This window comes from Leucoraja erinacea, chromosome 19 (genome assembly GCF_028641065.1).
Source record: "Leucoraja erinacea ecotype New England chromosome 19, Leri_hhj_1, whole genome shotgun sequence".
Taxonomy (NCBI): domain Eukaryota; kingdom Metazoa; phylum Chordata; class Chondrichthyes; order Rajiformes; family Rajidae; genus Leucoraja; species Leucoraja erinaceus.
In genome coordinates, this window is record NC_073395.1 from 19,690,665 (window position 1) to 19,714,213 (window position 23,549).

Below are 23,549 nucleotides of genomic sequence, written 5' to 3' on the forward strand. Positions count from 1 at the left end.
TTGTGCAAGAAGAGTCAAGAGTGTTTTATTGTCATATGTCCCAGATAGAACAATGAAATCCTTACTTGCTGCAGCACAACAGAATATGTAAACATAGTACCCTGTAAACAATATGATAAACGAGAGAGAATTCAGTGTGTATACATACACATACTCACAAGTACGCACACACACACACATATATATATACACACATACTCAAAAAACAAATAATAATAATAATACTAATAATAATAATAATCTATAGTAGTTTAGAGCTTATTTGAGTGTTTAATAGCCTGATGACTGTAGGGAAGAAGCTGTTCCTGAACCTGGACGTTACAGTTTTCAGGCTCCTGTACCTGAAGGAACGAACTGCAGATGCTGGTTTAAACCAAAGATAGACACAAAAAGCTGGAGTAACTCAGCGAGGAAGGCAGCATCTCTGGAGAGAAGGAATGGGTGACGTTTTGGGTCGAGACCCATTCCTTCTCTCAGTAGGCCAGCACCGCCATTCAATATTCATGGCTGATCATCCAACTAGTATTAGATGCCTTCTTCCATACCCTCTCCAATGGCCACAAGGGCCACATCTAACTTAAATTTGACTCTAACCCTTCAGAGAATATTTAATGTGTGAAAAAAACTGCTTTCGGTTTTAAAAAAGGGACCCCTGTCCTGGACTTCCCCAACATCGGGAACAATCTTCCTGAAGTGTTGAATTTGTAAGTTACTGTCTCAATTTAAATTCTAGAAGTGTCCGCTCCTCTATCTTCTCGCCTGACATCCCAGGAATTTGGTATTCACTCAACTGTGGCAGTCACTTCCTCAATTTCTCATACTCCAGGTGTGGCCTTTCACTGCTAATTCCTATACCAAATCCCTCACTACAGCTTTCTTTAAAATGCTCCTTTAAACTTGGACTAAGTTTCAATGTTTCAATAGATCTTTATTGTCGCATGTACAGAAATACAGTGAAATTATTTATTTTGCGTACAGTTCAGTGAAGTATTACTATACGTGCACACAATCATACATTAAGTACAAAGTGTATTGAAATGGTCCGCTGAGCATATGCAAGAGACGCCAGGTTTTGGCGCCATTTTTAAAGTCCAAGCTGCAACTGGCCATAAAGGCCCGTTACACTGATGGTTTTGCAGGGTTGGCCTGGCCAAGTGAAGGTGTAGTCGTCCTCCACCGCTGCTCCACTGCTCCGTGCCACTGAGGGCCACGTCCAGACTGCGCGCTTGGTCTCTTCAGATTGAAGAAGGGTCTCGACCCGATCCAGGCAAGCCCCATGCTGCTACTAGGGCCTCCACCTTTGACTCACAGAAATATTTAATGGCGATCCATATCATGTCCGCTCCATTTCTCGCCTTTTGGTATTCACTCAACCATCTCCTCAATTCTCCCTCTCCTTGCACCAGCCATGCCACCAGTTGCAATGTTTCAATAGATCATTGTGCATGCCCCGTGGGGTTCGTTTCACACACAGCCACCTTGTGGGTCATACGAAAGGTAAGAGCTTGGTCCAAGCTCTTACCGGCCCTTTGTACTGGTGGTTTTGCCTCCACCTTTGCCTGTGACTCTCTGGTTCTCCAGTCCGTCGGGGACAGAGCATGGTCTCTTGGGCGGTTGGCAAGGATTCTGCTTCTCAATCCACCCGTCACCTCGACTTCTTTTGGTCGTCCCTCTCCTTGCCCAAATCATGCTTTGTGGTGACACAGCCACACGAAAGGGCATGTTCCTCTTACCAGCCCTTTGTACTTTGCCTCCACCTTTGCCTTGACTCTCTGGTTCTCCAGTCCTCGGGGACAAGCATGGTCCGGGCTTGGCGGATTCCTTCTCAATGACGGACTTCTTTTGGTCTCAGCTCAAAATCAGTTTGTGGTGACTAACACAGGGCATGCAACTATCTTAAGGGTGCTCCGTAAATGCTTTTGTAAGATTATACCCATTATTACACTCTTCAAAATATGCATCCCAATTTGAGGCAAAGACCTTCGACTTTCAAAACTGCTGAAGCTTTAAAAGTGTAATTCCAGGTGAGTTACAATGAAAAATCACCAATCTGTTTCTCACCGCATGATGGATGCGAAGGGTTTGGAGAGGGTGCAGAAGAGGTTCCCCAGGCTGTTACTTGGATAAGAGGGTATTAGCTACGAGGAGTGGTTGGAAAACGTGGATTGTTTTCCCTGGAGCGTCAGAGGGTGAGAGGAGACCTGATATTCCTCAGAAGTTTCCTGGTCTGCTGAGCATTTCCAGAATTCTCTGCTTTTATACAACTAAAGGTTAAACGGAATTCTTTCCAGTTCTTCCAGAGATTTAACATTTGCTCAAAGGAGAATGCAACGAAGGACAGGCTAATGTTTGAATTAATTGAATCCAAATTTAATGAATTATTGAAATAAATATACAGAAGGATTAACATAAGAACTGGCTGCTTGTTAGTAAACAATGACAACCTTCCATTCAATAGCGAATAGACATTAATTCGAAATAAATTAAATGGCTAATTTAACCTTCATGGCTTTTGCTTAAATTTTTGTTCCAGACATATTTATTGTTTATGTAAATTTTAAAACTCTGTAAAAGAATGCGCACACAAGGTCACTGAATTGGGAATGACCTGGATAAGCTGAGGCTTTTTACCTTGGAGAGAAGGTGGCTGAGGGGTGACCTTATAGAGGTATGTAAAATCATGAGGGGCATGGAGAAGATGAATGGTCACAGTCTTTTTCCCAGGGTATGGGGATGAAAAAACCAGAGGGCACAGACTTACGATAAGAGTGGGAAAGATTTAAAAGGCATCTGAGGGGGTAACCTTTTTTGAAGGAGGTGCCAGAGGAACTAATTGAGGCAGGTACTATAACAATATGTAAAAGGCATTTGGATGGATAAGAAATGTTGCTCAAGTAGGCAACTTGGTCACAGGGGCAAGTTGGTCCGAAGGTTCTGTTTGCATGTTATTTAACTCGTCAACTATGAAATAGAGGCAAGGTTGCTGAATTTATTTCAGGTGGTAAATTTCAAGATACAAAGGTGGCAAGGGGTGTGAAAGAAAAGGAGATTATGACATTGAGGTAGATGTTCACCATCATTGCTTCGAATAGCAGAGGCACAGATATTAGGGTGGCATAGTGGCGCAGCATTAGAGTGGCTGCCTTACAGCATCAGAGACCTGGTTCTAACCTGAGGTAGACACAAAATGCTGGAGTACCTCAGTGGGCCAGGCAGCATCTCTGGAGAGAAGGAATGGGTGACCTTTTGGGTCGAGACCCTTCTTCAGACTGATGTCAGGGGAGTGGGAGGGACAGAGATAGAATGTAGTCGGTGACTGTAAGACTGGTGGGAGAACTGGGAAAGGGGAGGGGATGGAGAGAGAGGGAAAGCAAGGGCTATTTGAAGTTAGAGAAATCAATGTTCATACCGTTGGGGTGTAAGCTACCCAAGCGAATTATGAGGTGCTATTCCTCCCAATCTGTGCTGGGCCTCACTCTGACAATAGAGGAGGCCCCGGACAGAAAGGTCAGATCGGGAATGGAAGTTAAAGTGCTGAGCTACTGGGAGGTCAGGTTGGTTAAGGCGGACTGAGCGGAGGTGTTCAGCGAAATGATCGCTGAACCTGCGTTTGGTCTCACTGATATACATGAGTTGACACCTGGAACAGCGGATACAGTAGATGATGTGGAGGAGGTGCAAGTGAACCTCTGCCTCACCTGAAAAGACTGTTGGTGTCCTTGGATGGAGTGGAGGGGGGGGGTAAAGGGACAGGTGTTGCATCTCCTGCGCTCCCAGGGGAAAGGACTAGTTGACCAGGGAGTTGCGGAGGGAACGTTTCTGCTGAAAGCAGAAAGGGGTGGGGATGGGAAGATGTGGCTGGTTGTGGGATCCCGTTGGAGGTGGTGAAAACGTCGGAGGATTATATGCTGTATGCGAAGGCTGATGTGGTGGAAGGTGAAGGGGGACTCTGTCCTTGTTACGAATGGGGGGAGGGGGAGCAAGAGTGGAGCTGCAGGATATCGAGGAGACCCTAGTGAGAGCCTCATCCATAATGTCCCTGTTCCCTAAAGAATGAGGAAATCTCTGATGTCTATCCTGACTGTGGCTGCTGTCTCTATGGAGTTTTCACGTTATCCCTGTGACTGCGTGGGTTTCCTCCAACATCCCTCCAATACTTTGTGCCCTTTTCATAAGTTCATAAGTTATAGGATCAGGATTAGGCCATTTGGCCCATCAAGTCTACTTCACAATTCAATTAATTCAATTTAATTGTCATTTGGACCCCTTGAGGTCCAAACGAAATGCCGTTTCTGCAGCCATACATTACAAACAAATAGACCCAAGACACAACATAAATTCACATTTTACATATACATCCATCACATCGCTGTGATGGAAGGCCAAAAAAACTTATCTCTCTCCACTGCACTTGTCAGAGTCAAAGTAAAGCCCCCGGCTGGCGATGGCGATTATCCCGCGGCCATTAAAGCCACGCCGGGTGATGCAAGGTCGCACACCGGGTCTTGGTGTTAGAGCCCCCGGCGTGCGCTCACAGAGTCCCGCGGCCATTCCAAGCCGCGCGGGGCGGTGATGTCAGGCCCCGCTCCAGGAGCTCTTCAACCCCGCAACTCGGGCGGGAGAAGTCGCCGTTGCAGGAGCCCTGAAAAGCGGTCTCCCTCCAGGGACCTGCGGGCTCCCGGTGTCGCCGTCCTGACTCAATTGTGGCTCATCTATCTTTCCCTTTCAACCCCATTTCCCTGCCTTCTCCCCATAACACCTGGCACCCTGACTAAGCAAGAATCAGTCAATCTCCACCTTAAAATTATCCATTGAAGGGCTTCACAGCCTTCTGTGGCAATGAATTCCACAGATTCACCACTCTTTTGGGTATGAACATTGAATTCTTCAATTTTAGGGAACTTACCAAACACCCCACCCCCCATTTTTTCTCCCCTCTATCCCCTATGTCCCACTCTGATGCACCCATTTATACCCCCACCCCCCCTCCTCATCCCAACCCATAACTTCATCAGGCTTCATAATTCACAACCCTTCAATCCTTATCTCATATCTTATATCTGGTCATCTCTGGCTTCTGACCAGACATTCTGCCTATCAACCCCACCATCCCCACACCCGTATCCATCTATCACTCACCAGGCTTTGTCTTGCCCCCAACTCTCTTCCAGCTTTCTCCCCACCCACTCCACCACAATTAGTGTGAAGAAGGGTCCGAATTCAAAACGTCCACAGATGCTCCCTGACCCGTTGAGTTATTCCAGTTTGTAGTAAGGAACTGCAGATGCTGGTTTAAACACAAAAAGATAGACACAAAAAGCTTTGTCAAACTGAAGAAGGATCTTCGACCCGAAACATTGCACATTCCTTCTCACCGTCCAGTACTTTGTGCCTATTTTTGTAAACCGGCATCATTGTTCCTTGTTTCTAATTGTTCACTTTGCCTATTTAAGTGTCTGTTTAAATGCCTCTTCAAAAAAAAGGGATTGTATCTGAAATCTTATCTCTTTACCTCTTTCCTGATTTTTCTACCCTCTTCTTAAGAACAAGCAGTGTAAGTGCATGGGGAGATGTCTTGTCAAAGAAGGCGTAGGGTATGCTTGCCTTCATCAGTCGAGGCATTGATTATAAGACTGAGGAAGTCATATTGCAACTTTATAAAACTTTGGTTAGGCTGCATTTGAAATATTGTGTGCAGTTATAGTCGTTCTGGATGTGGAGGAGTTGGATAAGGTGCAGATGAGGTTTACCAGGGTGCTACCAAGATTAGAAGATATTATCTACAGGGAGAGGTTGAGCGTACCTATCAATTGCCAGCAAAGCAAGAAGTGCTGGAGGAACTCAATGGGTTAGACAGCATCTGTGGAGTGAAATGGACCGATGATGTGTCAGGTCCTGATTCTCTCTCCCGCCCATAAACACCATCTGCTCATTCCCTCCACAGATATCAATAGTGGTTTTATTGTCACATATGTTCATTGTTAACACAGTGAAATTATTTTTCTTACAAACAGTCCAGTAGAGTATCACCATTCCCTCGATCCCCGATTAGCAAATGTACGGGACCAATCTACTGAGTCGCATGAAGGAGGTGCCATGTTCAAAGTTATAGTTCTTATGACCCAGGCCTGTACAAGGCAAGACCCACAGGTCAGGACCAGAAATGTCGTCTGTCCATTTCTCTCCACAGATGCTGCCTGGCCCGCTGAGTTCCTCCACCACTTTGTGTTTTGCTGGAAACATATCCCCTCTCTTTCATTGTCTTTGGGTCTAAGTCTGGAAACTGCCTCCCTGCCTGCACTGTGGGAGCACCTTCACCAGAAGGATTGCAGCAGGTTAAGAATGTGGCTCACCACACCCATAGGGGGATTACAGATGGCAATAAACAGTGGCCTTGCCTATGACGGCCACAGTCTATAAATGAATAAAACATTTATTTATGAACACCAGTAAAGGCATAAACCTCAGAAAACATTCTCTTACACAAACAAGGAATCTTCTTAGCTTTAATGCTAACCATTCTGAAGTAATTCTCAATTCTTTATGGCTAATTACTTTAAGCTTTTAACTTTTGGCATTTAGCTTCAAAGATATTTATGTACTAATTATCTGGAAACTTACATGGTTTTTAACCTTTTTACTTGATCACAATTTCACAGCAATTACTCTGCTGAGGGTCAACCCAGCGTGTATGGAACTAAGTTCTCTTTCAGGGATTTTTCACAGCAGTTTCAAGGCAATTTCACCAAGAATTTCGAAGGCGCTGTTGGAATAATTTAAACCAAGGACATATGTTTCCTTGGGTGGTTGAGGATATTGAGGTGCTCCTCTAAACAGGAGAAACCCAATGATAAGCCCCAGTGTAATGCAAATAAAACAGACTATCTGGCCGCATTGGGTATCTCGAGGAGAGCTTCTTCCTCAGTTTGAAGTCTGAAGAAGAGCTCCAACCCAAAATGTCACCTATTCTTTTTCTCCAGAGATGCTCAGACCCAGAGTTACTCCAGCATTGTGTTCCTATCTTCAATGTGAGCCAGCAGTGCCTTCCTACACATTCTTCCTCTGCTCCATTGATTGATTGAAAGCCGCAGCATGGAAACAAGTCCAGTCACATGGAAAACATGAGAAATAATTAAATAATATTTTTCTCCCGGTCACGCCTCCAACATAATTTCCCCTGCAATTGAAAAAGTTAATTAACAGCCAAATTAGTTATAATATGATGCTTAAAGAAAGTTTTCAACCTACTCAATCATCGATGGCTTAGTGAAAGATAAAGCATGGAAACAGCCCACCGAGTCCACGACGACCATCGATCATCCATTCACACTAGTTCTACATTATCCCACTTTTTCATCCACTCCCTATACACTGGGGGCAATTTATGGCAGCCAATTAACATAAACCCCCACGTGTTTGGGATGTGGGAGGAAACTGGAAGAAATCAAAGTGAGTTTTAGAATTTTGTATTTCAGGGACTAAGATCTATGGAACCTGTGTATCGATGCTGAGATGCTGAGAACTATATTCTGCACTCTGTATCTTCCCTTTTGTTCCATCCATTGTACTTGAGTTTGACTGGATTGTATTTATGTGTAGAAAATCTGATCTCCACAACACCATGCAAAAAACTTTTCACTGTACCACGGTACATGTACAGGTGACAATAAGAAACCTGAACCTAAACTTGAGAGTCTCAGTCGCCGTGTACATACGTGGCTGAGATCAATACATCGTTATGTTCAAGAGGAATTTGGGGAGAGGCGTTCTGGGAAACATGGTGGTGGTGAAACAGTCTTGATATTGAAACGAAGAATAGACTGAAGAGTTTGTATGACCAACCTCTATTCTGATTACAAAACAGAAAGTGCTACAGGAACTGAGCGGGTCAGGCAGCATTTGTGGATGGAATGGACAAGTGATGTTTTGCGTCACAACCATTCTTCGTCTTCACACTGAGTGACAAACCAAAACATTGTTTGTCCATTCACTTTTAAATCCTGACCCTAGGAGTTCCTCCAGCACTTTGTGTTTTGCTCCAGGTTCCAGCAACTGCAGTTCCTTGTGCCTCCATTTTACTGCTCCACTGCCTCAATCCTCATTTCTCATGTTGCAGCTTTAACCACTCACACTGTTTAACTGTCATGTGCACCTCAACGGAACACAAAGTTCCTATTTGCAGCCACAGGCGCAGCGGTAGAGTTGCTGCCTCACAGCGCCAGATAACCAGGTTCTATCCTGACAACGGGTGCAGTCTGTACGGAGTTTGTACGTTCTCACTGTGAACGCGCGGGTGTTCACTGGGTGCTCAGATTTCCTCCCACACCTCAAAGATATGCAGATTTGTTGGTTAATTGGCTTCAATAAATTGTAAACTGTCCCTAGTGTGTAGGATAGTGCTCTCATATGGGGCGATTGCCCATTAGCGCAAACTCGGTGGGCCGAAGGCCTGCTTCCACGCTGTATCTCTAAAGTCTAACAGTCCTGTAAACATAATACATAAATAATATATAATAAACAAAAATAAACAATAAATGATTTAGCACAATACGAGAACAAAAAAAACTTGACGTCTTTCATGCAACCAAAGACAGTCCATCAAAGTTCATAGCTGAGGTTTGTGTTCAAATGTCTGATGATTGCTGGGAGGAAGCGGTTCTTAGTTTAATAGAGTTTAGAGATACAGCATGGAAACAGGCCCTTCGGCCCACCGAGTCAATGCCAACCAATGATCATCCATACACCAGACTTATCCTACACTCTAGTGACAACTTACAGAAGCCAATTAACCTTCAAACCTGCACGTCTTTACAATGTGGGAAGGAAACCCGGGCTCTCGGAGAAAACCCATGCTATCACCGGTAGAATGTACAAACTACAGACAGACTGCACTCATAGTCTCAACTCCACCGCTGTGCCACTGTGTTGCCCTCTTGTACGTGGGGGTCACAGTTTTCAGACTTCTGTACCTTCATCCCGATGGTAGCAGCAAGATGAGAGCGTGGTCAGGATGGGACTTTGAGGCAGTACCTCCCCTGTCGAGCCCATTGAGGCTTCGATGATGGGAAGGTCAGTACAGGGTGGACCGAGGAATGTCCAGCACTTTCTGTAATCTCCTTTGTTCCTGGGCATTCAAGTTGCCAAACCAGTTAGGATACAAAAGAACTAGCAGACAGCTGAAGCCAAACAGATGACATTTAAGATCTGTAGGAACTAAGTGTAGATGATGGTTTACACTGAAGATAAGACACAAAATAATGGAGTAACTCATCTATTTAGGCAGCATTCTGGTCTCGACCCAAAACGTCACCTATTCCTTTTTTCCAGAGATGCTGCCTTACCCACTGAATTTCTCCAGCATTTTTACGTTCACAAATCATAGGAGTAGAATTAGGCCATTCAGCCCATCGATTCTATCCGGCCATTCAATCAGGGCTGATCTCTGCCTCCAAATCACATTTCCCTGCCTTGACACCTGTTCTAATCAAGAATTTGTCCATCTGTGCCTTAAAAACATCCACTGACTTGGCCTCCATAGCCCTCTGTGCAATGAGTTCCACAGATTAACTACCCTCTGCCTAAACCTCCTCCTTACCTCCTTTCTAAAAGAGCTCCCTTTAAGTCTGAGGCTGATGTCTCTCCCTTCAGTGGAAACATCCTTTCCACATCCACTCTATCTTTGCCTTGCATTATTCTGTAAGTTTCAATGAGGTCTCCCCGCAATCTTCTCAACTTCAGCGAGAACAGGCCCAGTAACGTCAAACGCTCATCTTATGCTAACCAACTCATTCCTGGAATCATTCTTGTAAACCTCCTCTGGATCCTCTCCAGCGCCAGCACATCCTTCCTCAGATATGGGGCCCAAATTTGCTCACCTTTTGTGACATTTAAGATCCTCAGCCGTGTAATAAGGCCAGAGGAAGGCGTAACAAGCGGTGATTGAAAAGACAAAGAGTGAGATCAGAGGAGACAAGAATAAAGAGAGGTGATATAAGACTGGGGTGTTGAGGATCTTGAAACAATCATTATTACAAGCATCTTCTCGTTACTTTGCAGAAGTATTAATAGTTAGCCCAGTATTACCCTGTTATTTCAGTCACTAGAGCGTTCAGCTTAATTATAACCTGAGTTCTATTACTCCCCCTTGACCTTCCTGTGAGCCCATCAGCACTTTGCATAAAGATGGGTTGTTAAAAATAGATTTTTTAATAATCTAAGCTATTGCTTTGGTGCTGTGGTGCAGTCTGATCTCTTTGGATTGTATTAGTTGGATGAGATGTCAAACCAAAGTCACGCCTGCTCTGTGAATGACGGTTCATGGTGTGTCACAGCACAGGAGGGGGGTCAATGAGCTGACGGAATCTGGCTGAAGCTCCAACTGGTCTCCTAGCCAAGCACTGCCCAGGCACACTCATGCAGCAGGTAAAGCTGCTGCCTCACAGCGCCAGAGACCCGGGTTCAATCAGGACCACTGGTACCGTCTCTGTGTGGAGTTTGCATGTTCTCCCTGTGACTGCTTGGGTGTTCTCCAGGTGCTCCGGTTTCCTCCCACAACCCAAAGATGTGCGGGTTTGTAGGTTAAACTTTGCTCCCAGTGCATATAGATTCTTGGCTAAAGTGAATGGTAGAACCTTTGGGAAGTTGATAGGAAGGTGGGGAGAATAAAGATGGGCTTAATAAGTTAATAAGTCATAAGCTGCAGGACAGCAGATAAGTCATAAGCCCCGACAGCAGATGGTTCGACTGCCCTGACTGCGGGAAAATAAATGTGGAAGAAGATTGGACTTTGTTACCTTCCATCACATTGTGGGGAATGTGGGAATCCATTATTGTGGATGTTTATGTTAACGTTTATGCAGTTGTGTGTCTTGTTGCCTTTTCTTTAGTATGGCCATATGATAAATCGAATTTCACTGTACCTTAATTGGTACATTGACAATTGACAAGGACCTTTGAACCTTTGAGCAGATTCTCAACACCATTCTCCTGCCTTCTTCCTGTAACCTTACTAATCAAGAATCTGTCAATATCCAGTTTAAAAATACCCAATGACTTGGCCTCCACAGACGTCTGTAGGGTTAATGTAGGATTGCCACGGACTCGTTAGCCTGAAGGTCCGGTTTCCCTGTTACACCTCTCTATGCTAACAATCCACTTAACGGGGTATTCACAGACAGCAGTCCAGGATCTCTGGACAATTCCTCCCCATGGTCTTGGATGGCTTCCTGTGAATTTCCTGCTTAGCAGACTGTGGCCATTGAGTCAGACAGCTCCCTCAGTACATTGTGCAGCACTGAGTTACAAAAGCAGACAACCCTATGCAGACTACTTAGCTAGCTCATGGTTTTTCCTGATGTCTCACCCACAGAAAGCATACTCAGGTTGCATTACAGTTTGGTTTGGGTACATCTCTGCCCAAAACAATTGCAATTATAGAGATTTGTGGATGCAGCCCAGTCCATCACATAGACTAGACAAACCACCATTTATTCCAGCTACACTTCAAGCTTCATTGGAAAAGCATCCAACGTATTCAAAGACTTGTCCCAGCCCAGTCATTCCTTCTTCTCCCCGCTCCCATCTGGCAGAAGGCACAGAAGCTTGAAAGTGCACACAACCATACTCAGAAAAAGCATCTTCCCCTCTGTGATCAGGCTTCTGAACAGGGTCCTTCCATAAGCTAGGGTGTTGTCCTCCACCCCATTGCGGACATTGAACTTTATCTGTGGAATTGATGCGCTACAATACTGAGAACTATATTCGATGTTCTGTATTTTCCCCATCGCTATTGTCCCGGAGTTTGACTTGCGATTCGATATGATACGATAAAACTTTATTCATCCCCGGAGGAAAATTGGTCTGTCGACAGTCACAACACACAAGGTACACAAAAACTTGAAATAAAAAGTGAAACAAAACAAAAAAGAAAAAGACACACCTGTTGGCTGGCTGTCGTGTGCACAGCGCCTTCATCGTAACAAATGAACAAACAAACAAACACAGATTTATCCTCTGGGCAGAGGATTCTAAACTAGAGCGCCCCCCCCCTCCCCCACACTGGGTGCCCCTTTGTTCTCCCACCATCCCTCACGGTGATCCCCCCCACTCCGGGTCCCCATTGTTCTTCACGACGGTCACCCCGCGCCGGGTCCTCATTGTCATCCCCTCCCCCCTCATGCTCATCGACAGTGAGGCCCCACTGCCACCAAGACTCCCGCTACTGCCGCTGAGGCTCCCATCGCCGCCACCGCTGAGGCTCCTTCAGCCCAGAATAAAATTATTGCTAATTAGAATTAGAGCTAATAAACTTCAACCTAAACTTTAAACTGAGTTCTCAATGACTACCAAGAGCAAAGTATTTAAATCGATCAATAAAAGTTACTTATTTCCCCATGTAGAAGATTGCTTACTTAACAACTGATTCTTCCTGTTGATAATTCTGAGTAATTGACACCAAAAAGCTCAAAAGAGGAACATTGATGCGTAGGTTTCATTCGACTTAACCTGTCGATTTGCACAAAACATGGCTCGTGAGTCATGAGAGTTAATTTAGTTTTTTAGTTTGAGTTTAGAGATACAGAGTGCAGATAGGTTTCTCAGCCCCCGAGTCCGTGCCGACCAGTGATCACCCGTCACTAGGATATCCTCGGGGCAATTTAAAGAAGCCAATTAACATACAAACCTGCAGGTCTTTAGAATGTGGGAGGAAACCGGAGCACCTGGATGAAACCCATGCGGTCACAGGTAGAATGTTCAAACTCTGTGCAGACAGCACCCGTAGTCAGGATCAAATCTTGGTCTCTGGTGCTGTTAGGCAGCTTCTCTACCCTTGAGCCTCTGTGCCGCCTCTAAACCAGCTTTCATGTTAGGCAATTCTCAGATAAGTTCTAGCCGTCACACTTCTGAAGTGCAGATTGATCGATTGATTGAATGGAACAGCACGGAAACAGGCACTTCAGCCCATCGAGTCCACGCTGACTATCAATCACCCATTCACATTAGTTCTATGTTATCTTGCTTTCTCATCCACTCCCTACATACTAGGGGCAATTTACACAAGCCAATTAACCTACAAGTTTTGTGGAATGTGGGAGGAAACGGGAGCACCCGGAGGAAACCCATGATTGCAGGGAGAACGAGCAAACTTCACATAGACAGCACCCGAAATGAACAGCACATAATTGAGTTAAAGCTGCCCCTTACTTCCAAATAAAATGCCTTCACAGACTTGTGTCCCCTATTAAAATAAAAGTGCCAAAGAGAAAATGCTGGAAACATTCAGCATTCAGGCAGCATCTGTGGAAAGGGAAGCAGAATTACTATTTCAGTTTGTCATATAGTCACACAGCACAGTTACAGGCCCTTCAATCCAACTCGTCTTTGGGGCATGGTGGACATGGTCCATATTCGTCTAACCTTTCCCATAGATGTACCCACCCAAATGTATTTAAAATATTGTTATAGTACCTACTGCAACTACCTCCCCTGGCAACTCATTCCATATACCCTCTGTGCCTCTCAGGTTCCTGTTCAATCTTTCCCTTCTCACCTTAAACATACTGTACAACCTCTGGTTCTTGATTCCCTTAACCTGGGTAAAATATTCTGTACATTCACTGTATCTATTCCCCTCGTAATTGTATACACGTCTATAAGATCACCCCTCAACCCCCTGTGTTCTGAGCAATAATGTCCCTATAATAAAGGAACAATGTAGACTGCTCACCAAAGGCAAAGGAGAACTTTGTCATGCTTTACAAAGCTCTGGAGGAGAAGTGAGAGTGAATTCAACATTAAATGACAATCAAAAATGCATGGCAGGTACTGAAACTCAAAATAAAACACTAAATTCTGGAAACCAGCATTTTTTCATTCAGCACAGGAACAGGCCCTTCAGCCCACAATGTCTGTGCCATACATGATGCCATAGACCATCACTTATCTGCCTGCATGTGATTCATATCCCTCCTTTCTTTGCATATCCATGTGCCTATCTAAAAGTCTCTTAAACGCCACTATCATATCTTCCTCCACCACCACCCCTGGCCGAGAGTTCCAGGCACTCACCACCCTCTGTGTAAAAAAACATGCCCCGCACATTTCCTTTAACTTTGTCCCTCTCACCATAAAGCTGTGGCCATTTAGTCTTTGACATTTCCATCAAAAAGAAAGATTCTGACTGTCTATCCTATTTCTGCCTCCCAAATGCTGTGGAATTCTAGCTCCAGCATTCCGGCATAAACAATCCAAGTTTCATTGTCAACTATGATGATGGGTTTCAGGTAGTTACCTGACCTGCTGAGTGTTACAGACAGTTTCTGTATGTAGAAATACAAGTGCTGCAGTTTTGTTATGCAGAAACTAATATCTAATCTGTAATTAGGCAATGCAACAAAATATTTTAATTCTGATTGCAACATATGTAGAAACTTACCCCCAAAAATGCAGAAAATCCTGGTAACAATCAGCAGGTCAGGCAGCATCCAGTGAGAGAGAAACAGAAACTTCCCCTTTGCTTTACCTATTGTACTTGAGTTTGAACTGATTGTATCTATGTATGGTTTATCAGATCTGTTTGGATAGTATGCATTTAGAAGGATGAGTGCGGAATCTACTGGATAATGAAAGGCCGACATAGAGTGGATGTAGAGAAGACGTTTCCACTAATGGGAGAGTCTGGGACCAGAGGCCAAAGCTACAGAATTAAAAGGACATACCTTTAGAGCATATTGACTGGTTGCATTATAGCGTGCTTCGGCAAATTGAACGCCCAGGAGTGAAAAAGACTGCAAAAGAGGAACATTGATGCGTTGGTTTCATTCGACAGCGGCTGTGGAAAGCATCCTGTCCGGAAATATTATATTCCTGAAGAAGGGTTTCGGCCCAAAACGTTGCCTATTTCCTTCACTCCATAGATGCTGCTGCACCCGCTGAGTTTCTCAAGCATTTTTGTGTACCTCTGGAAATATTATAATCCGGTTTGGGAATTGTTCTGCCCAGGACAAGAAGGCTCTGCAGAGAGTAGTGCGTTCGGCCTAACGCACTATGGCAACTTCACTTGCCCCCCTGCAGGAACTATACATCAGGAGGTGCAACTCCAGAGCCAATAAAATCATGGGAGACCCCTTCCACCCGTGCAACGGACTGTTCCAGCTGCTACGGTCAGGCAAACGCCTCTGTTGCCATGCTGTGAGAATGGAGAGGTTGATAAGAAGCTTCTTCCCAGAGGCCATTAGGACTGTAAACTCCTATCTCACCAGGGACTAACTTTACTGTACCACGCTACTGCTTTAAAAAAAAAATTGCTGTTGTTTTCCCTTTTTCCTTCCACCCACAATATTTAATATGAAAAAGATTCTGTTACATTCTGTTTGGTTGTTTGTTTGTTTGTCTTTTTGCACAAAGTCCACGAGCATTGCCACTTTTCATTTCACTGCACATCTCATATGTGTATGTGATGAATAAACTTGACTTGACTTGAAAAAGTCGTGAACACTGCCCAGTCCATTGCAGGCTCTGACCTTCCCACCATCAAAGGGATTTATCGAAGTCACTGCCTCAAAAAGGCAACCAGCATCATCAGGGACCCACACCATGCTGGCCACACACTCATTTCACCCCTGCCATTGGGAAGGAGGTATACAAGCCTGAAAACTGTAACGTCCAGGTTCAGGAACAGATTCTTCCCTACAGCCATCAGGCTATTAAACACGATAACCTCAAATAAGCTCTGAACTTCAATAGACTATTATTATTATTGCCCTATGGTTGTTTGTTTTGTGTGTGTATGCATATGTGTGTATACTTGTGAATATATATATATATATATATATATATATATATATATATATGATATATATATGTGTATATAATATATACACACACATACACATATATATACACACACATATATATATATATACACACACACATATATATATACATATATATATATATATATACACACACACACACACACACATATATATACACACACACATATATACACACACACTGAACATTTTTCTTTCTCGTTTATTGTATTGTTTACAGTGTACTATGTTTACATATTCTGTTGTGCTGCAGCAAGTAAGAATTTCATTGTTCTATCTGGGACATATGACAATAAAACACTCTTGACTACAATCTAGCCACCAACAGTGTACAGATGCAGGATAAAGGGAATAACGTTTAGTGAAAGATATAGTTCAGTAAAGTCTGATTAAAGATAATTTGAAGTAGTAAGATTAGTAAGGGCATCAAAGGTTATAGGGAAAACGTACGAGCACAGGGTTGATAGAACAGCATTGATTGAATGGCAGAGTAGACTCCATGGCCTAATTCTGCTCCTACAACCTACGAACAAAATAAAGCTTTTCACTGTATCGTGACAATATTAAACCTCAACCTTTCCCTTCACTCTACCTGTTTTACTTGAGTTGGACATCGCTGCATATACGTATGGTATATGTAATACGTATTTATTCGCACAGCGGTAGAGTTCCTGCCTCACAGCGCCAGAGGCCTGGATTCGATCCTGACTACAGGTGCTGACTGTATGGAGTTTATACCTGTGACCAAGTGGGTTTTCTCCGGGTCATCCAGTTTCCTCCCACATTCCTATGATGTAGTCAAATCCCCGAGCATGACGTCAAAGCCACAGAAGGCTGCCATTAGCCCCGCCCACGCAAACCCCGCCCTCTGTGCCATGGCCCCGCCCACCGGCACCGACCATTATAGCCCCGCCCCCATTGACCCCGACAATTAACGGCCCCGCCCCTCCCCTGGTTCCGCCCACCATAGCCCCGCCCCTCCACGGGCCCCGTGACGTCAGGCGGCTCTCGCGAGGCCAGCGGCGCCATGGCTCCCACATCGCTGCGGTAGCGGACGGTCGGGCGGCCGCGGGGGGGGGGAAGATGGCGGACGCCAAGCAGAAACGCAACGAACAGCTGAAGCGCTGGCTGGGCTCCGAGACGGAGCAGGAGCCGCCCGTGTTGAAGAAGAAGCGGTCGAGGGTGAAGTTTGACGATGGCGCCGTCTTCCTGGCCGCCTGCTCCAGCGGCGACGCGGCCGAGGTGACCAGGCTGCTGGAGCGGGGCTCCGACATCAACTACGCCAATGTGGATGGGCTCACGGCCCTGCACCAGGTGAGTGGGCAGGCGGCGAGAGAGCGGCTGGGGCAGGGGCCATGGTAGATAGCCGTGGGGCAGCGCTGCCTTGGGGGCAGGGGGGCAGTCCCACAACCCCGGTGGTGGTGGGAGGGCGGGCAGGGGGTCAACCGCACCCCCGGGGGGCAGGGATCACCCACACACCGGGAGGGAGGGGAGGGAGGGGGGGGGGGGGTCGGTCGGGGTCACCCACCACCACCACCACCACCTCCTTGGGTACCCCATCCCTGGGGCAATAGTCACCATCCCCTTCCTGCCTCCTGGGTCAACACTCGCCAATTCCGTGGGGCAGTATCATTTCTCCAACCCCACCCTTGGAGTGTGATTGCCTCACTCCGCCCTGGGGCGGACGGTGGGCTGGGTTGCTCCCGGGGCACAATCTTCCCTGGGGCAAGAGACACCTCCCCGAGGACGAGTTATCCCTGGGACAGACATCACTCCCTACTCCTGGGGAAGTATCCCCTCTGAGTCGAGTCACCCCACCCCTCTGAGGAGTGATCGTAGCTGGGGTAGGAGTGCTACCCTGGTGACAGGATACCTTTACCTACCCCTCTGGTAGAAATGACTCCTTCTGTTACAGAATCTCCCCTCCCGCCTTCACTTGGGAACAAGATTCCCCTCTTCCCTGGGAACAATATTTCCTCACCCTACTTGCCTGGTGGATCTCTTCATCTCCCAGATGTAAGCTCCCATCCCTTTTCGAGACAGGAGCATGCTGCCCCCTTTCCCATGATCCCAATTCCCCCTCGTATTCCAAGCACAGGACCTCATCTTCAGCACAAGGTCCTGCCTCCGTTAATTCCGGCAGAGATCACAGTGTTTTGCTGTTGGTGCTGAACTGTAGAAATTGTGGACCATCTTGCTGTCAGCTGAGCAAAGTTGGCAAATTTAAGATCCCATTCTGTGCCCAGGCTGGATGCAGAGGAATGCGAGTAGTGACAGTCCAGAGATTCCAATTACGTTTGGATACAGTATTGCATTAAGTCTGAGAAGGTTTGTTTACTAAGTCGACCCTGAAAGCCATGTCCAAATGACCTGGGTGTTCTGGTGAGGCCAAGGTGTGAACTCTGATAGATGGGTGAGAGCTGAGCTGCATAGAGTTTCTGTAACCACAGCACTAACCGCTTTGCCTTCACCGCAAACATAGGTTTAATACCAAAAGGGGAAGATAAAGGATATCAAATGAATGTGTCACAAGCTGACAGTCACAGTAATAGTTAATATTATGGTTCTTCCAGAGATACAACTAACGATTAATTCTGTTGTTTTATCAATTTGGAATGATGTCTGTTTACAGTGCTGTGTTGAAAATCTGCTCAAGTGTGCAGTTTTTTTCTTGCTGAATGTTACATTGATAAAGGGCAGAATGTAGAAACGAGCAACTGCAGATGCTGGTTTACAAAGAAAGACACAAAGTGCCTGAGTAACTCAGCAGGTCAGGCACCATCTCCGGGGAACATGGGTAGGTGACCATGCAACCCAAAACGTCACCTATCCATGTTCTCCAGAGATGCTGCCTGACCCGCTGAGTTAATCCAACGCCCTGAGCTTTTCTTAATAAAAGGCTGTTGGGTCGGTAGCAATTTTTCTTTCTCCAGAAAAGATTGTTTGATGTGTTGATTTGCTCTTGTTGAAAAATCTCCACTCAACAGACTAAAATCCGATCTATTAATTTGTTTAATAACTTGAGGTGTTCCAGGGTGTCAAACGTGACAACAGAGCTGATATTCTTTGTAACCACAGTATTATCAGAAATCATTGCTCAACCTGCAGATGTGAAACCTGTACCTAATTTCCTAATGTTTTGGTTTCTGTGTGCCTTCACCTTTGATTCAGATGTCAGATGTCAACTGAATGCAGTTGTCAAATGTGTCCCTTGAATGTTTAAAGTTGACGCTTGCATTTATTACTTGATAGTTCTTGCTGCAGGTGTATTAGAAAAAAAGATTCATTATGTTCATTGTTATATTTGGGTAAAATTGGTAAATGCTAATTATTAATGCAAACTATAGCTTCAATATTTACCATAAATCAGCTTTAATGTTTGTATGGATACCCAATTATTTATTCATCTGTGAGTTAAAAGCAAGGTATAGCTCAATTCTTGCTGATTTGGAAGGTAAATATTCCAAGGCACATAGTTTTTAAGTGTATAGATATTTTAAAAATGGCAGTGCACTCTTCAGGAACTAACATTACAAGGTGATATCAAGTGTGAATTAAATATTCTTATGTAATTCTAAATATTTCCTTTTAAGGATAAGGGAGATCCGTACATAAGGCTATGTGATTGACTGGGTACTGTACAGATCTTGTTCTGATGATATCAGATGGGTGGATACATTCCACCCTGCCATGCTCTAGTTTGCATTCTTAACATGACACAATGGAAACCATGGTATAGGAGTGGGTGCATTCCTCAACTGACAGGTTTGAAATGACCTCTGATTGAAATGCATATTTTATTGGAAAATGATTGAAAAGTCCAAGGAGTTTTGAGAGATAGCATTTGAGATATATTTAATCGCAATTTACAAAAAGCTGTTGGGCTTTTAAGTGTCAATTATGTTTTCAGCGTAAATTTGTTGAATCGTATTGTCAGACAACTGATAGAAAAGAGAAATTGTCAATGAGTGTAACAGCCATTTCTGTTATTAAATGCAAAAGCATTTCAATGGAACATTGTAAATATGGTTTGATAATTGCTATTCCAGTTTGATTGTGTAAGAATTATTATCAAAGAGCAAATTACTTTTACTGATGGCTTTGAAATGTGCTGAATTTCGTTGTTTCTGAATATTAGGCCCCAATTCACTACATATTTTGATATGTAACCTTGAACTTTATTGGTGTTTAACAAATTCTTTAGTGACATCATGCAGTGTAACATGTTCAAAATATTTAAACGGGGATGGCTCAATTCTGTGACCTTTCTATTTAAACACCTTGACTGGTAATTTGTGGGATCCTTTGACAGCATCTAGTATTTTGCGGAATGATGCAGGCTGATTTTTTTTCTAGCCCATCGTCGCTCCATTATGTTTGGTTAGATAGGCAGTGGGTCCGGAGGAATAAACTACAGTAAGGACTGGAGGTTTAAGATTCTAGTTTTCAGTTCACAGTGCATATCCAGGAAAATAGAACTGTTTTACTTGTCTGTGAAAATTCGGCATTTGTACGAGGATTCTCTGCAACATCTCCAGATGCAATACAGAAAGTATTCTGACAAATGATAGACACAAAAAGCTGGAGTTACTCAGCGGGACAGGCAGCGTCTCTCGAGAGAAGGAATGGGTGGCGTTTCGGGTTGAGACCTTCCATTCCTTCTATCCAAGGATGTTGCCTGTCCCACCGGGTAACTCCAGTTTTTTGTGTCTACGTTTGGTTTAAACCAGCATCTGCAGTTCCTTCTTACACAAGTATTTTGACAGAATCCTTCTAGCCTGGTATGCCAACTGATCTGCTTTTGTTCACTTGATAATGCAGAGAGTGGTGAACACAGCCCAGCCCATCACAGTTTCTTTCCACCCAGTCCGTGTGTGCGCGCGCGCGTGTGCGCACCCTCCCCAGTAAGGCTGCAACTCATCAAGAATGCCTGCCACCCTGGTCATTCCCTTTTCTCTGCCGTCTGTGAGAAGATACGGGAACTTGAAAGCCAGGACCTCCAAACTTAACAGCTTCTTTCACATTGCTTGCCGACTTCTGAGCCAATTACTTCTTGCTCACCCCCCTTTCCTGAGGTGCTGCGATGTATAACAATTGGTTATTGTGTTATTGGGCTTTTATGTTTGCACTCTTCTGAATTTGCACTATAATTTTGCAGCATTGTGCTGATTTACAGTCAAGAGTTATATTTATCATTGTATTTATTACTGTATGGTAATACTGTTTACTATGTGCTTCATGTGACCAAGGAATTTCATTGCACTCTGGTGTATATGACAATAAGCTAATCAGATCAGTGGGCAGATGAGCCTATACAGTGATGGGAAAGGTGCTGGAGCAGTTCTGAGGGATGGGATTTACTTGCATTTGGCTAGACGAGGTGTGATCAGGTAGAGTCAGCATGACTTTGTTTTCTGGGAAATTGTGTCTCGATCGAAAGGATTGATGAGGACAGGGTGATAGACATTGTCTGGATAAGGTGAATGGTCAGTCTTTCCCAGATTGGGGAGGCCAAAACGAGAAGGCATTGATTTAAATTGAGAGGGGGAGAATTTAAAAGGCACCTGAGTGGCAAATTTTTCATTCAGGTTGGTGTGTATGCTTGTTCGCTTGTTTCAACTGTTCAAATGGGTGTCTTTTTTAAAAGTCATGGAACTGCAGATGCTGGTTTACAAAAAAGGACACAGTTGGAATAATTTAGTCAGTCAGGCAGTATCTCTCCATTGGTGACATTTGGATCTGAACCCTATGACAAACTATCATCGGGGGAGAGAAAGCTGAAAGAGAGGTGCGGAAGGACAAGTACTTGTTTAAAGTACTTGGAGTTGAATTCCTTTGTGTACCCAGACTAAAAGACCAAGAGCACAACAACAAACTAGCTATTACAACTATTAATATGTTTAAAGAAGTCTATTTTTTGAAATTTTTATCAGTCTGAAGAAGGGTTCCGACCTGAAACGTTGCCTGTTCTTTTTCTCCAGAGATGCTGCCTAACCTGCTGAGTAGTAATAATAATAATAATAAATTTTATTTATGGGCGCTTTTCAAGAGTCTCAAGGACACCTTACAAAATTTAGCAAATAGAGTAAAAACATGTAAGCGGAATGAAATAAATAGTAAAGACATCACCAGTAAAGCCCCTGTCCTGCTTGCGTGTCCTTGGCACGCTAATTACACCTCATCGTCGCGGTGTGGCGCGATGTTCGCGCGCAACTTCATACGTCCGCACAGCCGTCTGGAGCGCGTGACGTCATTTGAAGATGGACACAAAATGCTGGAGTAACTCAGCGGGACCTGCAGCATCTCTGGAGAGAAGGAATGGGTGATGTTTTGGGTCAAGGCCCATCTTCAGTCTGAAAGAAGGGTCTTGACCCGAAACATGCTGCCGGACCCGCTGAGTTACTCATGCATTTTGTGTCTATCTTCAATTTTCTTGGCCCAGCTCTGGGAGTAGAAGTGGGGACGGATCTGGACCACAACGGCCGTGAGCCCCAGGCCGAGTTCAACGATCACTTGCCTGCTTCTGCTGCTGTTGGAGGTGCGACGCTGCGTTCGCGCCAGGGTCTTGGGCTTGTCCCACTTTGGCCGTCAGTTACGCAACAGGCAGGTGGCGCTCGAAGATTTTGTTCGCTACAAAATGTCAGAGCCGCGCGATACCGCGATACCGCGCACAACTCCATACCCCTCCGCGCTTCTCAGTGGGACCGGCCCAGTGAGGCCAAACGATGCCTGTGCGCCTCTATGCGACGACGAGGTTGCGTAATTTGCGTGATAAGGACACGTAAATGGGACAGGGCATTTACTCCTGCAATTTGTGTCTCTTTGGTATAAACCAGCTTCTGCAGTTCCTTCCTACACATGAAATCTTTATTTTCCATTTAGTTGTCCATTAAATTCATTCCTGGGTCTACAATAGGAAGGGGTCAAAGCAGTGAACTTGTCTCTGGTAAGCATTGTGAATTTGAATAGGTTAAGTCTTTTGCATACAGATAGAACTTTCCTGAGCCGTGTATTATGCGAAGGCTTCATATGTTTTTCTCTTTAGACTTTGGAGAAACCATGTAGAAACAGGCCCTTTGGCCCACCGGTTCCATGCTGATATCCCCGTACACTAGCACTGTCCTACACACACAGGATTATTTATTATGTTACCAAAGCCAATTAACCTACAAACCTGTACATCTTTGTAGTGTGGGAAGAAACCATAGAATCCCGGAGAAAACCTACACGGTCGCAGGAAGAGCGTACAAAATCGGTACAGACAACACCCGGAGGTCAGGGTCTGGGTCTCGGGCCTGTAAGGCAGTAACTCTACGGCTGCACAACTGTCATTTTGGGAAAGCCTGCAGATGGTTTGTGCAGAGTAAAGGGCCTGTCCCACTTGGCCGTCATTCGCGCGCCATTTACACGACCTGCTGGCGTGTGGGTAGCTCTGGACGAGCGCGTGGAGGAGTGTGGAGTGGCGTGGAGGAGTGTGGACTTCGTCCTGCACTAAATCTTCGCGTAACTAACGGCCAAAATGGGACAGGCCCTAGAGGCTCCTGCAAACGGTGATGCCATGACCAGGAAACCTGTTAAGGCGTTGAACAGGAGGAATAATCTGTGCCTGCAGGATAGGACAGAGTTTTGGTCAAAGGCCTCACTGAAGGACGGTTGGCTGGCTGTATATCACTCCCTTTGTGCAGCATTGGAATGTCTACTATACGTTTCGTTTTG

The 23,549-nt window shown here is 44.9% G+C and overlaps 1 protein-coding gene across 6 annotated transcripts in view; it reads left to right on the top strand.

Moving 5' to 3' along the window:
- The first annotated feature begins 16,819 nt into the window (after positions 1 to 16,819).
- Positions 16,820 to 23,549, top strand: part of ppp1r12a (protein phosphatase 1, regulatory subunit 12A) — a 125,490-nt gene continuing 118,760 nt past the window's right edge. For 5 of the 6 annotated variants that reach the window (XM_055650545.1, XM_055650544.1, XM_055650548.1 and 2 more), the window contains exon 1: positions 16,821 to 17,147. In XM_055650545.1, coding sequence (XP_055506520.1) covers positions 16,917 to 17,147 — 231 coding nt within the window. In that variant the 5' untranslated portion in view covers positions 16,821 to 16,916. Of the gene's footprint in view, positions 17,148 to 23,549 lie in introns of all 6 variants that reach the window. The other variant, XM_055650543.1, reaches the window with a different exon arrangement.